The 21116-nt window shown below is 34.2% G+C and overlaps 1 protein-coding gene and 1 pseudogene across 3 annotated transcripts in view; one reads left to right on the top strand and one right to left on the bottom strand.

Moving 5' to 3' along the window:
• Noc3l (NOC3 like DNA replication regulator) overlaps positions 1-20797 on the bottom strand; it is a 34174-nt gene extending 13377 nt beyond the window's left edge. For 2 of the 3 annotated variants that reach the window (XR_010044227.1, XM_003462411.5), the window contains exons 1-11: positions 20642-20797; positions 19280-19487; positions 17246-17378; positions 11966-12123; positions 10934-10990; positions 9719-9849; positions 7486-7647; positions 6995-7088; positions 5531-5706; positions 4646-4774; positions 1034-1165 (exon numbers count right to left, since the gene is read on the bottom strand). Coding sequence is in view for 2 of the 3 variants with exons in the window: in XM_003462411.5 (XP_003462459.3) it covers positions 1034-1165; positions 4646-4774; positions 5531-5706; positions 6995-7088; positions 7486-7647; positions 9719-9849; positions 10934-10990; positions 11966-12123; positions 17246-17378; positions 19280-19487; positions 20642-20650 (1389 nt within the window). In the remaining variant the exon portion in view is untranslated. Of the gene's footprint in view, positions 1-1033; positions 1166-4645; positions 4775-5530; positions 5707-6994; positions 7089-7485; positions 7648-9718; positions 9850-10933; positions 10991-11965; positions 12124-17245; positions 17379-18147; positions 18290-19279; positions 19488-20641 lie in introns of those variants that run through there. The other variant, XM_063239393.1, reaches the window with a different exon arrangement.
• Positions 5125-5492, top strand: LOC106025841 (large ribosomal subunit protein eL37-like; annotated as a pseudogene).
• Positions 20798-21116: the final 319 nt, after the last annotated feature.

Genomic DNA, 21116 nt, shown 5'->3' on the forward strand with positions numbered 1-21116 from the left:
ACGTATGCCACCATGCCTGGCTTGGAGCCATTTTAAGTATTTATATTATCCCAATATATTTATCTTCATTTGTAATTGTTAAGTTTCATTTTGATACTTCTATCATGCTTTCATAATTCATTAGGCCAATTCAAAGATGGAAGTGCCTGAAAATATTTTTTATAATCACTATCATTATCCTAACAGTTTAGCAATATTTTGAGATGTTATAATAATAATGTTGGTAACAGTGATAAGAACTAGTTTACAAAACAGTCCAACATTATAATCTTATCAAGTGCTTCACATATGTGTATAATGACCTTGTAAAGTATTAGCCCTTTAAAAAAAAAAAAGTTTTCAAAGTCTCAGTAAGTAATAAGGGATTGGAATTTCAACCTATCTAACAAGAGGCCAGAATATTAGCCAATCAAAAATGTGATCCAAACCTAGGCATGGTGACTCACACCTGTAATCCCAGCGCATAATTGAGTTCAGGGCAGCCTGAACTATACAGTGAGACCCTGTCTCAAAAAAAAAAGTTCAGAAACATGACCCAATTAACAGAAACTCACTTTACTCTCATTTTAAAAGAATTGTATCTTTTCTGTACGGAAAAAATTTATGTCTTACAACGATCTTACACTGATCTAAAAAACCAAAAGATAAAAGCCCACAAGGCAAAAATATCTTTTCTTTCATTATTCACTTGGCCAATAGTTGTCAGTTCAAATTGATTTTAACAAAAGATTTCTTTGCAATAAGTGGGAAAAAGAAAAATAAATATAAAATTTCAACAATGTTTTTGTTTATTTGTGGGGTTTTTGTTTTGGGGACAGTCTCACTGTGTTGTCCACAATGGCCTGAACTCGGGCTCAAGTGATCTTGCCTCAGCTCCCACGAAGCTGGGAGTACAAACATGCACTACCACACCTGTCTTCCAGATTTCAAGTCTTATACTTGTATTTTAACTATGACTTTCTTCCGCCTAGATTATGACTTCAAGAAAAAAATAAAACAGCATATTTAAATGAAACAAAAAAAGAAATCAAACCTTTCTCTGCATTCTTGATAGTGTTTTTCTCTTTTCCTTAAAAGTCATGAACTTTTTTGGTTTATTAATGTCCTCTGTATCTTTCTTCAGTTCTACTTCCTTGATTCTTAAGCACAAAAATGTTTTCAACATCTAATATTGAAAAAAAAATTTTTAAAACACTATTAATCTTGCCTTCAAACACTTTATATAGAAAAGCATTTAACAAGGCTATTTCCTTCATTCATGTAAAAAGACTGAAACACCCTTCATCACATTTTATAACAAGTCCTACTATCTTTTTGCTGATCGTATTCATTTATTTGTGTCTATGAAAGGCCATCAGTACTTAACTAAACATACAAATTCTGCTGTTTAATGAGTATGAGGAGAGAATACATTACCTGCATTGGCAGCTAAGATTACGAAGAATACACAGAACAAACAGAAATATCTAGGAACAGTATGGAAGGAGGAGGTATAAACTGTTTCTAAACCAGCTTTAATCTACTGAACCTGGTTCAGTTTTACAGTTAACAACAGTTAACAGTCTTCATCTGCTTCTCACAAAAAAACATAGCATAAAGACTACCATTAAGTTAGAGACACCTTATTTTAGTTTAAATAAGTGGTTCCCCAACTTTAGCAAGCATCAAATCACCCGGAAGACAAGTTACAACACAAATTAAGGACACCATCCCCAGACTTTCTGATTTAGTAGGTCTGCAGTGATATCCCAAAGTTTGTATTTCTCATTTCCTGGCTGATACTGGTCCAAGGACCAAAATAGGAACTATTTATTGCCTTAGTCATTCAAAAAATTCAGAAACTACCTGAGAAACTAATGCTTTATGTGCTATATCAACTGTCCTCACATTCAAACACACACAAAAAGCAGGGGTTAAAACATTACGTTTTCTCTGGAAAAAACACCTTAATGATTTCCTACAGCCATAGCAACACTATGGAACACAAACTTAAGAACTAAAGATGTGCATCATTTGGATGTTTCAATGAATACGTTTGGAAGAAATCAAGTATTTTAGATAACAAAGTTAAAACACAGAGTAAAAAGGAACACCAAAGGTATAAAGTAACCTAAAGCATTCTAGATACTGAACGAATTTTTAATATTTTGTTAAGGTATTGTATGCACTCATAAAGTAACTCATCAAAGAAAAATAACTCCAAATTAACAGATATATTACTTAGGGGCTGGGAATATAGCCTGCCTAGCATGCATGAAGCTACTGTTCAATCTCCAGCATCACAAGAAAAGAAAAAAAAAAGATACAGCTTCATGTGCAAGTCCCATTCTCAATAAAGGTGGTAAATATTTTCTCTTACTTGAGCCCAATATATTTCATTTTAGTGGTCTAACTGAAATCATCAGGGCTTTTTTGTTTTGTTTTTTTATTTGAGTATAAGGAATCGAAATCAGGACCTCATGCTGGCCAGGCAGGTACTGCCACCACTGAGCTAAATACTGGCCCCCGAAATCATCAGTTTAAAAAAAAAAGAGGAATTTAATAGCAAAGAAAGATTATGAAATAAGGAAATAAAACACCCAAGTACAAAAAAACCATTTTACCAAAATTATAGACCTAAAAATAAATTTATAAAATATATCAGCCAGGCATGGTAGCACACACCTACAAATCCAGAGCTCTGGGAGGCTGACAGAGGAGGATTGAAAGTTCAAGCCCAGCCAGAGCAACTGAGCAAGACCTTGTCTAAAATAAAGATTTTTCAAAGAGCGAGGGATGTAGTACAGTGCAAATCCCCTGGGTTCAATCCCCAGTACCATAATAACAGACATACAGATCCAAATTAAGAAAACTATAGTAATGTCACTTAAGAACATATCACCCTAAATCTCAATATATAAAATATTCTTGAATAAAAAAGATCAATTCTGTAAATACTTTAATCTTCCTAACCTAATTTATACATCAATTCCAATAATAGTCTGCATGGACCACTGCAGGAAATGTAATAATAATAAAAAAAAAGGTCATAAATTCTATGTAAAATACACACACACACACAACACACACACACACACAAATAATATTTTGAGCCAGATGTGGTAGCACAGGCCTGTAGTTCCAGCACTCAGGAGGCTAAGGCAGGAGGATCATCATAAATTCAAGGTCAGTCTAGGCTACAAGGTGAGTTCAAGGGCAACCTGTACTACATAGTAAGATCCTGTCACAAAAAGCAAAAACACCAAAAAAATATTTTGGAAAAAGAAGAATTATTCATAGCTTTAATCAATTACACTCATTTTGATCAGTATTTCCCTACCCACAACTGTATTATATTTGAAGTATAATATTCTATTGAAGAATCAACAGAATGGAACTAAGTAAAACTCTGTGTATACTGGAACTCAGATTAAAGGCAGCATTAAACACATGAAAGGCAGCATTTTAAATAAACAAAACAAAGAAAATAATGTTGGAATAACTACTATTTCAAATATTATTAAATACCTATTCAGAGAAAGATGTCAAATAGCTTATATATGTAATTTTTAAAAACCACAAAAATTAAAAACACTCTGGCAGGAAATAATCTATAAATCTTGAGACTGAGGTGCTCTATGCCTGACAGAAATACAACCTCATACATAAAGTTCAACAGCAAATTCAGTAGCAATTTAACAACAAAAAGTCTGCAACCTATGTAACAAAAAGATTTAAAATTCTTAATATGTGGTACAGGTTCCACAAACACAGTTTATTTCTTATTCTTTTATCCCTATGACCTAGAATAGTGCCTAGCACATAACAAATATTTATTGAAATAAATGATTATTTTTAAAACTGTTATAAGTTATTAAAGAAAACAAATACTTGGTAAGAAAAACTGGTACGTACAGGTACAGATAAATAAAAACCGGTAAAAATTTCAAATGAGCAGTGAATATATAGAAGGAATCAAAACCTTCCTAATAAATATTTACAAAGAAATATACTGTACAGTATCTTTTCACCTACCAGACTAATAAAAGAAAAAAAAAAAAAGTGACACTGAGCATGGAGTAAATAGTGAGGAAATGATTAGTGAAATTTAATTATTACTTAATAATAACACTAGTGAACATTTAATCACTAGTGGACATTTAAGAGATATGTTTCTGGAAAACAATTTGTCAGTCTCAAGTTTTTAAGTATTGTTACTACTGACTCCAGTATTGACACTTCAGAAATTTACTCAGTATGAAAAAAATATTCCCAAGCGGTTCTCTTCAACACTTTGTAACAGCAAAAACCTAGAAACAAATCAGCTGCCCACCAACTAGGAAACCTCATATTCATATACTGTAATATTATGGCAGATACAAAGAATGGGATAGCCCTAAACAGCCAATAGTTCACAATATATAAAATGAAAACTGTTCTAGAACAGTTTTTATAGTACAGATCCATCTTTTATTTTAAAATATAAGCAAACACGTGTCTGCACAGAAAAACACCTGTAAGGATGAAACAGTTAACAGTGCTTCACATTTAAGGAGTTTGAGCACTTTTATTTCTTACTTTACATACTTCAATAAAGAATAAATTCATCAAAACAACTACACAATTTAAAATACATAAAACACAAAGTAAGAAAAGAAAGGCTTACCTCTGGCCTAACTTCGTAATTTCTGCCCTTCACAAAGCCAGAAATCACTTTAATCACACCAAGAGAAGCTTGGCCTAATTTATCTTGTTTAAAGAGTTTCTTTACTGCCTCACAACACATTTCAGATATCTGAAAAATAAATGTTATTATTAAACCAGTGTTTCCAAACCTTGGTACTAATCTTATTTTGGGCCAGATACTTCTTTATTGCGAGGAGCTGTTCTGTGCATTTTAACAGGTTAAAAATACTCCCTATCTTGAACCCCAGATACCCCACTACCACCACCAATTATGACAATCAAAGCTGTCTACAGACTCTGCCCAGCATTCCTAGGGGGCAAAAGTGCCCCTTCTTTAGAAATACTCCAGTTTTATTCAAATGATTTTGATAAAAAGTGTTTAATAAATAATGGTTCCAAAAGAATGGAGGGGGTAGGAATCACATGGCCTGTTCAACTTCTGTGAAGCTCTTTGGTCTAGGCGGCACAAGCGCCATGACGACGGGAACGTCACCCTTTGGAAAGCGTCGTAATAAGATGCACACATTGTGCCGCCGCTGTGGCTCTAAGGCCTATCACCTTCAAAAGTCGACTGTGGCAAATGTGGCTACCCTGCCGAGCGCAAGAGAAAGTGTAACTGGAGCGCAAAGGCTAAAAGGCGAAATACCACCGGAACTGGGCGAATGAGGCACCTAAAAATTGTGTATGGCGGATTCAGGCATGGATTCCGTGAAGGAACAACACCTAAACCCAAGAGAGTAGCAGTTGCAGCATCCAGTTCATCTTGAGAATTTCAGCGATTACTCAAAATAAACGTTTTGGTTTTACAAGAAGGAAAAAAAAAAACTTCTGTGAAACATAACAGCAATCATTTAAAGCAACTTACTGATTTTGACACATCATTCATGAGAGGGACAATCAATACAATGATGTTGTTGTGAAAATTAAAATGAGGCAGAGCCACCAACAGCTCACACAGGCTTTTCACAGCCACTTGAGCCAGTCCTCTGTATGCCTTTAAGGAGACCACATTACTTTTCTTCAGCTTTCTTTGCTTCCAATCTAATTAAAAGAAAAATGTAATTAATCATTGGCCAGTATTTAAGCTAATTAGTTTTCTCTTACAATAAATTTGTATTTCACAATTTTAAAAACTAGAAGAAAACAAAGAAAAGATTTCAAAGCAGTGTGATTTGCTTAGAAAAAGTCTATACCAGCATGTTCAGAGAATACTAAACCTGTGAAATGTTCATATATGCTTATGTGTAAAATACACTGGATTTTAAAATTAGGGTCACATAAAAGAAAATTAAAACACTACAATACCCTGACTGATGTGTTTTGAAATTTTATTTTAGTTGTTTTCTTTTTTAGTTTTTCTCCTTGAAATAAGATGGATTTGAAGAAAATGCACTGCACTGATTTTCAAAACAAACTACTTGCTGACATAATTTAAGTACATAATTTACTGTTAAAATTAATTTCATTACTTTTTAACTTAAAAAAAGAGGCACCTCATTTTTTAAAAATGACATGTGCAGCTCATATTATAGTTTCACTGGACATGGCTGGTCTGTAACAAAGTTCCTAGGTTATACCCTTGAAAGAAAATATGCTAGTGAGTAGATTCCCATTGGAACACCAAAATATAGAAGCAATATTCATGGCAGGCACACCATTCCACTCTCCTCCATCAGGATTCAGGAGTCTTAATCCAGCTGACAGTAAATATGTGATCCTTAGGCCCAATGCAAGTGAAGGAACCCAAATGGGTCAAACGCCCTAAGTGACTAAATCTTTTCTCCATTCATACTCCAATTTTTCCTAAGCCCTTTCTTTGCTGAAGAAACAGAAAAAGAAAGGTTTGATAGAAGAGTTTATTCTCCTCAATAACTGATTGTTAAGTTCATTTTTAAGGACAATCATATCCATCATAAGGTATCTTTCTCCTCTGACTAGCATTTCCAAATTTTACAAAAGAAGATTAAATCCCAAGTGTTCATAAATTCAAAAACATCAACAGTAATGTTAATAATAATAGCAAATAAAATGATAGTATCCAGAAATGCTAGGCACCATCTTAATTGGTTTATAAATTCAATTACTTCCCACAATAATCCTGTGAGGCAGGTATTATTATTATTTCCACTTTATTAAGAGGAACACTGAGGCACAGAAAGACAAAAGTAACTGACCCATTACGAAGTTAATAAAGGTAACAAGTGGTAGAGGCAGGAAGTGTCATTCAAGTCCTCATCTGATACCTGCCTGTCACTACACCACACCAAATATAATTTGCTTTATGACCAGACTAAGTATGTTATGTATTTTTAACATATATTTAGTATACCTTTCACCATTTGCTCCAAATTTTCCAGATAAAATTTGTATTGGCTAACTAGCCCTTCTTCAAATTCTCTTAATTTCTGGGTTTCTTTGCGGACCTGAAAAGATCAAAAAGACCATTTTTAAAATCAGAAATTAAAAATTAGCACAAAATATGAGTGGTTCATAAATGTCCAGTGGAGTTAAAAAATCATCTATAGTTCCCAAAAATTTTTATTTTTTTCCTTGCAGAAAATTTGAAATTGTTAAAATTAATTTCAGTACTTTTTAAACTTTTGAAAATTGGGAATTAAATCTAAGGAGTACTGAGCTATATCCTCAGATCACTTTTTTTTTTTCCCTCAGATCACTTCTAAGACATGTTCTCACTAAGCCGCCAACACCAGCCTCAAACTTGTAATCCTTCTATTAGAATTACAGCTAGAATTACAGTCACGCACCTGCTACTACACAGTCCCTCAATTTATTTTACACAGTAATTATATCTTACATCACCTTAGTAGATTTTTCTGCTTCTGTGAGGGGCCGAATTTTATATGAAGGAGTAATGTCCTTAAATAGCTCCATCAGAGAAATTATCACCAACTTTCGAACTGTAACAGCCACATCAGGATCTTGTTCCATCAGCAAGGAACGTAACTCTTTTAGTTTTTTAATCTGTTAAAGAAATAATTTATAAGGCTATAGAAACAATTCTGAATGAAACAGCCTCATATCTGGTATTAAGTTTCAATTAACCTAATGATCAGAAGTTTAGTCAAGCCACAGCAACACTTCAGATACTATTTATGTACCAACAGAGACATTACTTAAACTTCAAGGTAAACATATTTTGTTATACGAGTAGTTGGAAAAATAAAGGGCTTATTAAAAAGTTTAACTTTGTTAGCTTACCTAATTTTAGAAATTCTTTTATACTGAGTTTTCTTAAAGCATGTTTTCCTAAAAATTCTTTGTAATGTATTAAAATGTCATACATACCAATCAAATACATTAATCACACACACGACTTAAGGATAGTCAGCCACATCAATTTCAACAAGGATCATACAAAGAAAATATGTATGATACAATATAGAAGTAAAAAAAATGTTTTGGTTGTTTTGATGTTACTACTGTCTGTTGGAATATTTTAGGGTTTTTGTGGAGTTTCTTTCTTTTCTTTTTGTAGTACTAAGGATGGAACACAGGGCCTCACATACACTAATCAAACACTACCCCTGAGCTACATCCCAGTTCTACTTTTTACTTTATTTTATTATGGTCTCCTTAAGATGTCCAAACTTGCTTTGAGTTTGCAGTCTTCCTGCCTGAGACTCCCAAGTAGCTGGGATTATAGGAATGGACTACCATTCACACTCCACTGGAATGGTAACTTGAAAAGCAACGTTCTGGTTGTTTACTGTCATGAGGTGAGTGACGGATACACCACCACATATCACTATTCCTAAATTGTGTGAAATAAGCATAAGGCTCCAAACTATTAGAAGGCCTAAATTCCAATCTACTGGTTGTTAAAATGGGGGGAAAAATCAATTTAAGTTGCAAAATGAATTTTAATTGTAAAATGAAACCAATAGAATGTGTCTCTGCAGTTTTATAATTAAAGACTATACAAGTGAAAAATACTCCACTTCCCTGATTCTACTCCAATTTTTTCCCCTTAATAGAAAAAGACCAGTACCGCTATAAAGCATACCCATTTGAAATTTTTTCTGTTACTGTAAATTATGTATTTTATCATTCAACAAACAAATACTTGTCACAGCAGGTTCTGGAAACACCAGTAATAACACCACTTTCTAAGACATTATAACTTTTCATATAATCATCACAACAAAGTTTTGTAATAGATACTATCTTCTTTTTTAAAGATGAGGAAATTAAGTCTTGGGTAAAATGACTTACACAATGTCTCACAAACTGCACCTAGCACAGCCAACACTAAACTTCAGGTCTCTGAAGTTCACATGTTGTATCACATGTTCTGCCATTATACTGTATTCAAGAACCAGTAATAATTCACTGCAGGCTTGGTCCTATTTCACTTAAAATATTTTTCACTTAAAAATATTCCTAACAGATGGGCATAGTGCACACAACTATAAGCCCAGCATAGCACCTGGGAAGCTGAGGCAAGAGCATTACTCAGAGTTTGAGGCTAACCTGGCTACATAGTGATTTCCAGGCCAGCCTGAATACTACAGTAAGAGCCCAGCACAAAAAAATTTTTTTTTAATTTTATACACACACATACATTCCTGAATTCCACTGACTTTTGTGTAGCATGTTCCTTATTAAAAACTATGGAGCCAGGAATTTGGCTTAGCAGCATAATGATCTGTCCAGCAAAGGCAAAGTTACAAGTTCAATCCGCGGTACCAAAAAGAGTAAGAGAAAAACCTCTAGAGATTAGCAAACTTGCAAGTAGGTTCGTCCACCCTAATACCTTTAATGTTTAGAAACTTACTACTGTTAGAGTTACCACAGTAATCTGATATCTTCACTTGAAAAAAATGAGGAAAATAAGTATGACTCAGTTTAAGTGACTTTTCCAAGATTACAATAGAAATTAAGTTCAGATGTAGGATAAAGGTAAGATTCTCTCTACTGTCAGCTCCTTTGTTATGTTCTCTTTGTGCACGTTAACAGGCAGTAAAAGTCTTAATATGTAACATGTTTATAAGCTATCTCATATGAAGCGCCTAAAGAAATACATGCTACCTACATTACTTTCGGGATCTGACAATATGGCAGATGCCAAGGTTGCAATATGAATTTTCTTTTCCTGCAGTTTCTTCTTCCTCTCAAACAAATGTTCTTCTATAGTCAGCTCTCGAATAGGCTCTTCAATGGTCTCTGGAACAGATTCAATTTTTCTCCTTTAAACATTCCTTTACTTATAACAGCTAAGAAAATTAATAATCTTCTTATAACAGTAATGATAACAATGAAAGTAAGAATTTTATGTTCATTACTATATATCTATATATCATCCTTTCAACAATTACATACAACAGGTAAAATCATCTGACTCATTTTGTAGATAAGGAAATAAGAAGCAAAAGGAAAGGAAATAATTGAGTTAATATCATCAGCCTAACAGAAATGAAATTCAAATTCTAGTAATACTGTTCTACAGCTCACATTCTTAACTGCAGTGTTAATAAACTGCAGTTAAACTTACATGAAATTAAACAAAAGGGAAATCAGATTTACTTTTTTTAAAGTACAAATTATTATTAGTTTTCAACTGTATGTAGTACTTTTAATTACACAAAACATGTCTGACTTAAGAAGTTCACACAGAATTTAATAAGCACACAAATATTAACTATAATGAGAATATGATGAATGACTAAAAACAAGTTAAATAACTGACCTGCAATTTCATTTACACTATTATTGAAGTTTGCTAAACAAAGGTAAAATGTAACCAGTTTGTTCTTTCAGGAATTCTAAATGAACATGGTTTCAAACAGTGAAATTTGTCCTTTCTTACTTTTATTACTTAAAACTGTTCTAACTTTTAGAAATCCACATTTAGTGATCTAACAGACATATACCAACTATAATTGCTCTAGTAATGAACTAATGATTCATACAACAGAATTATTTTTGTAACTTAAAGCTAAAAAGTTATTATTTATTAGTAGGTAGGTCCTTATCTTATAATTAAAAGAAATTCAGAACAATTAAAAGTTGTAAATATTTCCATAATAAAGTATCAAAATCCCATACACCTTTCAAATGTGCAAAAATGTTCAAAATGATCTTTAAATAGCAATACTCCAAAACATACATACCAGATATTGCTGAAAATTAACTCACATTTATTAAAATTTATTTTAATTTATTATTAAAATAATTAAAAATCATTTAATTTATTAAAAAATTAATTCTGACTTAAAAATTTAGTCATTGTAAAGATGCATCCTATTACCTTCCTCAAGTTCCAGTTCTTCTTCTTGATCTTCTTCATCTTTGTTACTGTTAACAACTATTTGGGCAAAATGTATGTATTAAATTATGATCAAATATACCTAAGTCATGAGACCATAAAGAAAAACAAAGAAATGATTATCATATAACTTAAGATAGTAACTATGTCTATGGGGAAGGAGCAATTAATAATTAAAGGGAGTACAGTAAAAGGTTCTACATGCCAGTAGTATTTATTTCTTGCCTAGATTTCCTTCCTGGTTTTATGAGGGTATATACTTTATGATAAACCATGTAACTTCATATGTTTGATTTCTTCCTATGTAGTTTATTTCACAAACATACACAAAAATATACATTAAAATTGGTCAAGGGGCCAGGTGTGGTGGCTCATGCCTGTAATCCCAGCACTCAGGAGGCTGAAGCAGGAGGATCGTTGTGAGTTCGAGACCAGCCTGGGCTACAAAGTGAGCTCAAGGCCAGCTTGAACTGCATAGAGACCCTGTCTCAAAAAGACAAAAAAAAAAAAAAAAAAAAAAAATTGGTCATAGGAAGTGGAGGACACACATGTAAGCCCACCACTACAACAGAAGGCTCATGAACTCAAGGCCACCTTAGGTTATACACTAAGTTCAAGGCCGGCCTAGATTATAACAAACAAATACCACACATGTTTTAAAAAGAAGGTCAAATGGATTAATACGCTCTGAGTTAGGCCAGGAGGTAGCTCCCTTGTAGACTGCTTACTGAGGGCATACGTAAGGCACTGGGTTTGAGCCCAGCACTGCAAAAGAAAACAAAGCAAGTTTGGTAAATTTGCAATGAAAATCAAACTTTCAGCTTCAGTTATACTCATAGTACAACATATATCTTATATAATCATCTCTACTTCTAGTCAAAATCTAGCTTGCTATATGACTAACTGCAGCTACACCTTATGTAGACATAAACGAATGTCAACATAAAACTGAAGTGTGAATCAAAAAATTGATTTTAATACTAGAAGCTAAATACATCACTCAATTAGACTCACCGAGTTTCTCCCTGGTCTGTGGGATTATACCACTTTTATCTTTGATAGGAAGCAAGTGAATCAGTTCCTTCTCTGGTGCAGTTTGCAGAGTTCTTGGTATTTTTTCGTATTTATCAATGATGCGCTCATGCTTTCGTTTCTTGGCATGAACTGGCTCACTGCAGAAAAATAATTCTACTTTCAATTTCAAAATACCTTAAAAAGGTTAGTGAGAGTATGAGGTAGTACAACCATTATGGAAATCGATACAGAGATTCCTCAAACTAAAAACAGAAATTCCATTTGAACCAGTTACTCGCCTTCTATTAGGTTTTTCAAGAGTTAAAATCTTATTACAGGCCCGGGATATAGCCAAGTGGCACAAGAAAATGTATTTACCTACACAATGGAGAACTACTCAGTCCCAAAAGAGGACAAATTTGAGTCATCTGTAGGAAAATGTATGCACCTTGAGACTGTTAAGTGAAACAGATATAGCTTAAATAGCACAGTTTCTCCTATATGAAAAACTCAAACTATAAAGAAGAAAATAAAAGATAAATAACAAAAAATAGGGAGATCTTTAGCAAAAGGGAAAGGAACTAAGAGACCAAAGGAAGGGAGAGGAGAAAAAGAACTGAGAAGTGTTATTACATGAACCAACTCCCCATTAAGACTGCAATCATAATGTACTACAAACATGCACCAGTAAAAAATAAAAATTGAAAAATATATGTATTTTTTTTTTTTTGTCTTTTTGAGACAGGGTCTCACTGTGTAGTTTAGGCTGGCCTTGAGTTCATTTTGTAGCCTAGGCTGGTCTCAAATTCGCAATGATCCTCCTGCCTCAGGCTCCCAAGTGCTGGGATTACAGGTGTGAGCCACCATGCCCCGCTGAAAAAAAAAAGATATATATATATATATAGATAGATAGATAGATAGATAGATAGATATAGATATAGATATATAGATAGATAGATATGATATATATATATATATATCTTTTTTTTATTTAAAGAGGAAAAAAAGGACATAAAAAAACAAAGCAGTAAAAGGGTACAAATAATACAGTATTTCAAGAAAAAAAAATATACAGTAAGAAATCACCAATTAATGTTACATATTATCTTCCCAGAAACAGTTGTCCAAATTACAAATTAAAGCATATAAAGTGGACATTCATACAGTGAAATTGGAGACAGTTCCATTCAATGATCCAACAAAAGCTCAGTAATATAGTTTTCCATCCTACATACTGGAACGTACCTGCAGTTATATTCCTTAGTCCACCTTCCTTTCCTCTCTTTTTTACAATAACAATTAAACTTTATGGATTTTATTACTCCCACGGTTCTTATTAGTTTTTTTGAAGAAAATAAAACCAAATGTGACTAACCAAAACAGAGTCAGTTAGAACAGAAGGGTGGGCATACCACATGATGCAAAAAAGAATACCAGGTGATCAAAAGTGGTTACCATTGTGCCTCTTGCTATTTTTAAGTTGTCTATCAGCAGGTATAATAGAATTGATCAAAACAGTACAGAACAAGACCAATAAAACCTACACTGAAGACTTTGCAGGACTTCAAAAAAAGGATAATAGTCAAACCATAATGGGCATCATAGTATATCTTATTGCCTTCAAAGTGGTTGCCTATACTCTCAAACTTGATACTAGCAAACAAAATAGAATATAGAATAATCAGAACAAGATAGGGAAAGCAATAACTGGGGTTTAAATCAGATTAATAGGAAAACCAAGAAAGTTACTATAATGTCCCGCTATTTTTAATTTAGTTTTCTCTTAATTAAAAAAATGAGAGAAAATAGATTAATTTTTTAAAAAGGGGCGGAGATTGAGATAAGAGAGGACATTGTAACAGAACAACGCAGGGCAGAACCAAACCATTCAAGCATCTTTGTGTTTCACCACCAGATAATCTAACATAATAGTAGTCACCATAGAGCCTCCTTCCTTGAATTATTTGTGTAACTTCATATGCTATAACATCAAGCATATCAAGACAGTGTGAAGCCATTCAAGAGAATGCAAGAATTACAGGGTGTTTAGAACCAGCTAATAGAAAACCAACAATGGTTTCTTTATTATCTCTTTGCCTATAAAGAATTTTGTTTATACTATAGCTTATAGTGAAATATAGTAAGATACAACATGTTAAAACCAGTGGAAACAGATGTACCACAGCTTGATGGGACTTCAAAACAAGATGATATTAAATCAGCACTAGCTTTTATGTTGTGTTGTTTTCTTCAAAATAGTTATTTGTACTATCATAGATACTAAAATCAAACAACCCAGGTTAAAACCATTGCGGTTAATGAGTGCAAACATTATATGGCTTCAAACCAATATGATTGGGAATCATGATTACCACATAATTTTATGTATTCTTATCCTTTCTTACACTAGGGAAACTATTTAGTATTTATACATGTGAGTTTGATTTATTTCACTTATGAGTATGGTCTCAAGCTGCGTCCATTTATTTATAAATGTCTCAATGTAATCATTCTTTATAGCTGAGTAGTACTCCATTGTATAAAAATACCACAATATATCTTAACATATTTCCACCAGCTTGAATCACTAGTGGTTATATGATTATCCCACTAGGCAGCTTGAACCACTGGTGCCTTATCATCTTATATTGGTCTTAAATTATAATACTTATTTCATTAAACATATTAATATTCATGAATAATTCACAAATAATTAACTTTTCAAATTTTATTTTATTAGTTTATTTTTTTGGTCTTTTTCGTTTTTTATCGGTACCAGGGATCGAACTCACGACTGCCTGCTTGCAAGGCAGGCGCTTATGCCGCTGAGCTAAATCCCCAGCCCCAACTTTTCAAATTTTAACATAAACATCCACTGCCAATGTATACAATATTGATTTACAATTGCTATACCACAAACAGGATACAATTTTTCTATAATTTATTTTTTTGAGACAGTGTCTCACCATGTAGTCCAAGCCAGCCTCCAATTCATAGCAATCTTTCTGCCTCAACCTCCCACGGGATTACAGGTGTGCACCCCATCCCTGAAAATCATTTTAATGTTTTCCTTAAAGAACCGTAATATAACAATATCTGGTCGGCTCAATCAGTGACTTTATTTGCATTACTGTAATCAAAGATCCTCTGAGAAGTGGTACAAGTTACCATGGGACAGTCATGCACCACCACCATTCTTTCAAGTCAGTGGAAGCAATCGAATTCAAAGCAGAACCGTTTGGTAGCAAGATATACAAATTACAGCCCCATAGTGGACATGTTAAAAGATACCTAAAGGCTTAACATTTTACCTTTGAAATGAGTTAGGAACCCAATGATAGGCTCACTCCCTATTCCTGCAAAGCAAAAAATCCAAACACAACTTTTTGGGGTTTCTTTAGATTTTGTTTTGTTTTGTTTTTTGCAGTACTGGGACTTGAACTCAGGGCCTCTTTACAGAGCTACACCCCCAGTTCTTTTTTTTTTTTTTTTAAGAAAGAGTTTTTGCTAACTTGCTAAATTGTCCAGGTTAGGCTCAAAGTTGAGATCCTTTGTCTTAGTCCCCACAGTGTGCTGGGATTACAAATATGTACCACCAAACCTGGCTCCAAGGACAACTTTTGACTCCCCAGAAGTTTAATTACTAATAGTCTGCTACCGACTAGAAACCTTAGTAATGAAAGTTAATTGTGATCATATCCCAGATAAACTTCATTGGCTACAATACTGTGTAAAGCTACAACGCACATAGTGAAAAATTGTTGAGAACCATGAGCGATCACTTTATACTGTGACCTAAAATTCACTAGTAATGAGCCACTCATACTTAAATAATTTTTATCACAGCATTTTCAGCGGATACTCAGAACACTTGAGTTCATCACAACAGTAATAGAACACTGCTATAAAATTAGTAATTATGCAGTATATACCAGTTAATTTTACACTTATGATTTAATACTACATCTTTAAATTTGTTGTATTTCTTTTAACTGGGAATGGTGCCATGAATGAGTTGACCATTTGGATAAGTACATTTTTTTTTTTGTCTTTTTCTTTTTTATCGGTACCGGGGATCGAACTCACGACTGTCTGCTTGCAAGGCAGACGCTTATGCCGCTGAGCTAAATCCCCAGCCCCTGGATAAGTACATTTTGATAATTTTACTTGTTATAATAGATTGGTACATAGTTTATGGTATAAATAAAAAACCAGTAATTATAGATATTTTATATACTTGTGACATTCCTTTCAACTTGATAACTGGAGACTACTCAATTCTTCTGTGGTTTTTTTCAAACTATCACAAATTTCAAGAAAAAAAAATCTACATATAAGCAGAACCCTACAGTTGAAAGCCATATTGTTGCAATACAGCAACTATGGGGAATTTTCTTCTGTCTTGTTCTTCAAATCCAGTGGTATGGGCAGCAATTTTGAAGATAACAAGAGGCATTACAGTACCAATTGTTGATTGCCTATTATGCAGTTTTGAAATCCTATATCACTTTCACTGCTTTGTTTTGACTGGCTTTATTGTTTTACTTTGTTTGGTTTTACTCTCTTTAAAATAAAAAAAAAAAAAAACAAAAAAAAGCCATATTGTTCAAGGGTCAATTATACAGAAAAGTAAAACCATCTACTGACACACAATTATCAACAGATACATAGATATCAGTACTTAGTGCTAAGTGCCAGTACTTAGGGCAACTGAATAAATGAATTATCCTGGCACACAGCAGGCACTTAAACTGCAAATAAATAAATGAATTATGTAAAGAGGCTACTATGAAGACTCAAAACTACATCTAGCTACATCTAGCTTTCCTAAATGGAAAATAAAGGTGAAAATTACAACAAACTCCTTTTGAGTAATATTCTGCAGAGCCAAGGATGACATTATGTTTTTTTACATTTCCCAAATCTTTCAAAGCCTAGCACAAACTTTGGAGATTAAAGTCTAGATCTACTCCATGATTGTGGAGGAAGAATCAATGTTCCCTATAGAAATGAGACTAATAATACCTAACAAGTTAATGGCATTAAGTGAGATCATGGTCAATAGAACGCAGGACTGTTTCACAAATTACTTACATAGAACAGCATTCTTCCCTATTCAGTATATTTCACTGCTGAGATTCAAATTTCCTTTACTTAGAGAACAAAATGAGTTAACAGTTTACTCTTTGTAAACACTGCTAAGAGGTGAACATCTTGAACTAGTCAATTAGATAAAATTCAGAACCAAATTTGTAAATGATAATCCAAAGGAAGTATTACCTAGAAGAAAGATCTCTTGTTAAAAAAGATACTCTTTGTCCTAAGTCCTTCATTAACTGTAAATCATCTTCATCCATCATATCTAAAGGAAGAGCTTCCTCTTCTTCCTCTTCTTCCTTCTCCAGCCTTTTAACTGTTCCACAAAAGAAAATACAAATTTAGACATTTAGATCTGTACATGTATGCACATGTACAGCTTTATTTTTTCTAACCCTTAGTCCAGTGTTTCTTATTAGTACTCCTAACGTACTGGGCACGACACAGTAATTCTTTGTGGTACTGGAATGCCAAAAGCATTCATTGTAACAACAAAAAATAAATGTTTTTACATATTCTGAGATGTCTCTTGGGACACATGAGAATCAATGACTTATTTCCTTAGTGTCTCTTATCTCTCAGGCTTTTGCTTCCATTCTACTTCAGCTATCTCTCCTTGGTCCTCATTCTACTGTAGATACCACCTTTTATCCTTTTAGCTTTCAGTTACTTCTAGTGCCCTTCTTCATTAACCAAACATACAGATTCTTCAATCCTATAACCACTCCGCTTTGTGTTCTGTCTTCACTATCTGTGACTGCACAGTAACCATTTTAATCATTTTTATGCCAATATTCTCAAGTACTTTTTTCTACACTGAAGACATTCACATCTAACAAGAAAATCTATTATAGATCACTGAATTTCCTTTTCTGCTCATTGTCTTGGTTGCTTGCTCTCTCACAAAAAGAATGCTAAGTGCCAGAATTAACCTTATAAATGTTGAAGACTCAACTAGGAAAAAAAAAAGAAAAAGGCAATGAGTGAGGTCCACAACAGAACTTAAAATTCTTCCCAATAGCAGTAAGACTGGTATTTATTGCTATATAAATGTACACATTGCATAGAATCAAACTTTCACTTGCCTTAAATGAGCATTTCATTTCTCAAACATACTAGCAATCAGTGTTGCCTTGGTCAATTTTTACTCTTCCACAGGAAACTTTTCATATATCATCACACTTCTAATCCCACACCCACTTCATACTCAGAGGACTTAACTTCCTACTGTCATGAGAAAAAAGATCGTAAGTTAAGAGCTTTAATCTCCCATACCTAATTAAATACCATGTACATCTATCTTTTCCCTATTCTTGTTTATTAAGCTGTCTGACAGAGTTCACTTGGATGCTGAACTGTAAGAATAAAGAAAATTTTTGCTTTTATTATGAAATTATTAGCAATCGTACTTTCAAAGTATAAAACTTACATGGAAGAACTTTTTAAATTCACCCAATTCTTTTTTTACTTATTTAGAGATGAAGTGACAAACCAAGTTCATACAGCTAACAAGTAACAAAATTAAGAGAAAAGCCTCTTCCTGACTTCTAGTCTAATGACCTGTCATACATCAAAGTAATAAGTGGCCAAGGAATCAAACTTCTTAGGACTGAATGAGATGAACACTTTAAGAGTGGTTATTTAGTAAAAAGACTTAAGTCACATATGAGTATCTTGAAAGTACCAGTAAAGTTGTAGAACTGGCAACTCAAAATGATCATATTATTTTTATTTTGAGAAGAGGGAGTTCTTGGATAGTATTGCAAAATAATTTCGATAATTACTGCTCAATTTTACTCCTAGTTTAGAAGTGAAAAGTCAAAAATTTAGAAGGAAAATACAACTGAGCAACTCTGTGAAGAGAGTGCACCAGACAAAATCAGTGTTCTTACCTAAGTTAAGTACCAGTGAGTGAGAAGATGAAAGCACTGGCCAAATGCCCAACATTTATTCACGTGGCTGTCCTATTTTCAAGTAATGCATCTTTAGATTTGTTTTCTAGACAAACTAAAAGCAGAGACTAGTATTTCTCACTCTGAATTCTATCCTTAAATGTTCCATTATACTGATAGTAACAACATACCAGGATTCTCTCCTTAACTACTCTTAGGAAGATCTGAGAACAGGAGTGATTACTAGAAAGCAAAGTTATTTCCATGAAGAACATTTCAGAATAATTCAATGGAAAGTAGGCCATGTGATTACTCTCACAATTACCTGGTGGTATTTTCTTTGGGTCCTCCAAAGGGATGGGATTTTTAGATACAGCATCTTTTACAGCTTGCCTTAGTTTCCTCTGTTCTTTTCGGTACTTCTTGAGAGAGCTTTGTTGTTTAAATTGCTTATTTTTTAGCTTGTTTTCAAGTTTAACTTTACTAGTTTTCAGTAATTTGCGAAAGCTTGGAACCTGTTTTTTATTTCTTCTCTACAAAACAGTAACAAAGGGTAAGAAATTTCAATTATTTTTTTGTTTAAATCAGGTTGAAGAGAATTGATTTTAAATTTCATCAGACCAGTTTCACTACTGTAATGCCTCACAGCTCTGGGTGATAATATGAAGAGCTGAAACCAAACACAGTGGCTCCATGCTGGAAATTCTAGCACTCTGGAACACTAATGCAGGAGGATCACAAATTTGACTAGCCTGGCCAATTCAGCAACTTAGCGAGATCCTTTCTCAAAATAAAAAACAAAAAAGGTTTAAGGATGTACCTCATCACCAAGGCCTTTCATTCAATCCGCAAAAGTAAGTAAGTAAGAAAGAAAAGTTAAAATCAAATTATGAAAGTAACCCTACAGAACGGCATTGAAGCATCAGCTGTTCCACCTGGGAATGAGCCCAGAATCTACAGCTACTCACATGGGTCTAACAGTTTAAGAAAAGTAAACAATCTCTGACTCACGGTAAACGGTTATTCCAGGGATATAGTCAGATCTGTGGACTAAGACATTAAGGGAAAAAATGGCTAACGACCAATATTTACATACTGTTTTATCACTGACGAAGTGCTCCAACCAATTACCTCCAACTACCTAGTAAGCGCTGTTATCCTCACATTTGCGACGAAGCAGCAAAGGCATTGAGACATGTCATTTGCTACAGATTCTAAACTAAGAAAAGCAAAACTGAATTCCATTCAAACTTTATTCAGAAATTCAAATCCTAGCATTCTCTTAATTTTCAGTGAGAATCCGGGCAAATTACTAGCTTTCCTATCTACTCCTTCAAATGAAGTAGTTTCAGGTCCTCTAACTACATCAAACACTCGTTAAGGGGTACATTTTGCTTCTCATTTGTTTGAAGAATTCGAAATGAGACCTAGAATAACCCTTCAAAGTCCGCCACACTGTGGGTACAAGACTCAGGGCTTGTCACAATGCGGACTCCTGAAGCTGTTGGGAGCACACAGTGGGCGACGAAGACAACAAGGATCTGAAGGCTGACCTTACACACATCCTGAAGGGACCCCCATTTAGGCGACCGCCCCCTGCACAAGGGTGGAAAGATAAACTTGGCTGGAACTCTATTAGCCAAAGTAGTCCTTAAGGAACCGGACCTGGACTCCGGAGGATACTTACCGCCTTCATCCTTAGGCCTGAAGGAAGTCCCGACCTAATAACCCCTCCAAGGGTAGAGGTAATCCAGGAACCTCTGGGACTGACGCACGTGCAGAACCCAACAAACTTCCAGACCCGGAAGCGGCCTTCGGGTCCGCCTCCGCCGCCGGAAATGGGAGGCGGGACTTCCGTAGGCTGCTTAGGTGCACGCCCTCTCGCGGTGACTGACCCCCCACCCTGGAAGGCTGATCCCGCGGCGAGAGCGCGCGTAATGGCTCCAGGTGACAGCCGAGGCGGGTGTTTCTTAAGAGGTTCCTTGAGTCTGGTTCTTTCGCTCTGACCAGTTTTTCTTGAAGAAATCATGCTCCTACTCTCTGAATGTGAAAACTTGACTTTTTACATCACCTCACTGTGTTCTGTGCGCTTCACTCACGTGGCTTATCTCATTCTGTTAAAAGGTCCTGATTTTCCTTAATCTTTTCCTTCCTAAAATTTT

The sequence above is a fragment of the Cavia porcellus genome, unplaced genomic scaffold, assembly GCF_034190915.1.
Source record: "Cavia porcellus strain 051 isolate PalLab524CR breed Dunkin Hartley unplaced genomic scaffold, mCavPor4.1 scaffold_28, whole genome shotgun sequence".
Taxonomy (NCBI): Eukaryota; Metazoa; Chordata; class Mammalia; order Rodentia; family Caviidae; genus Cavia; species Cavia porcellus.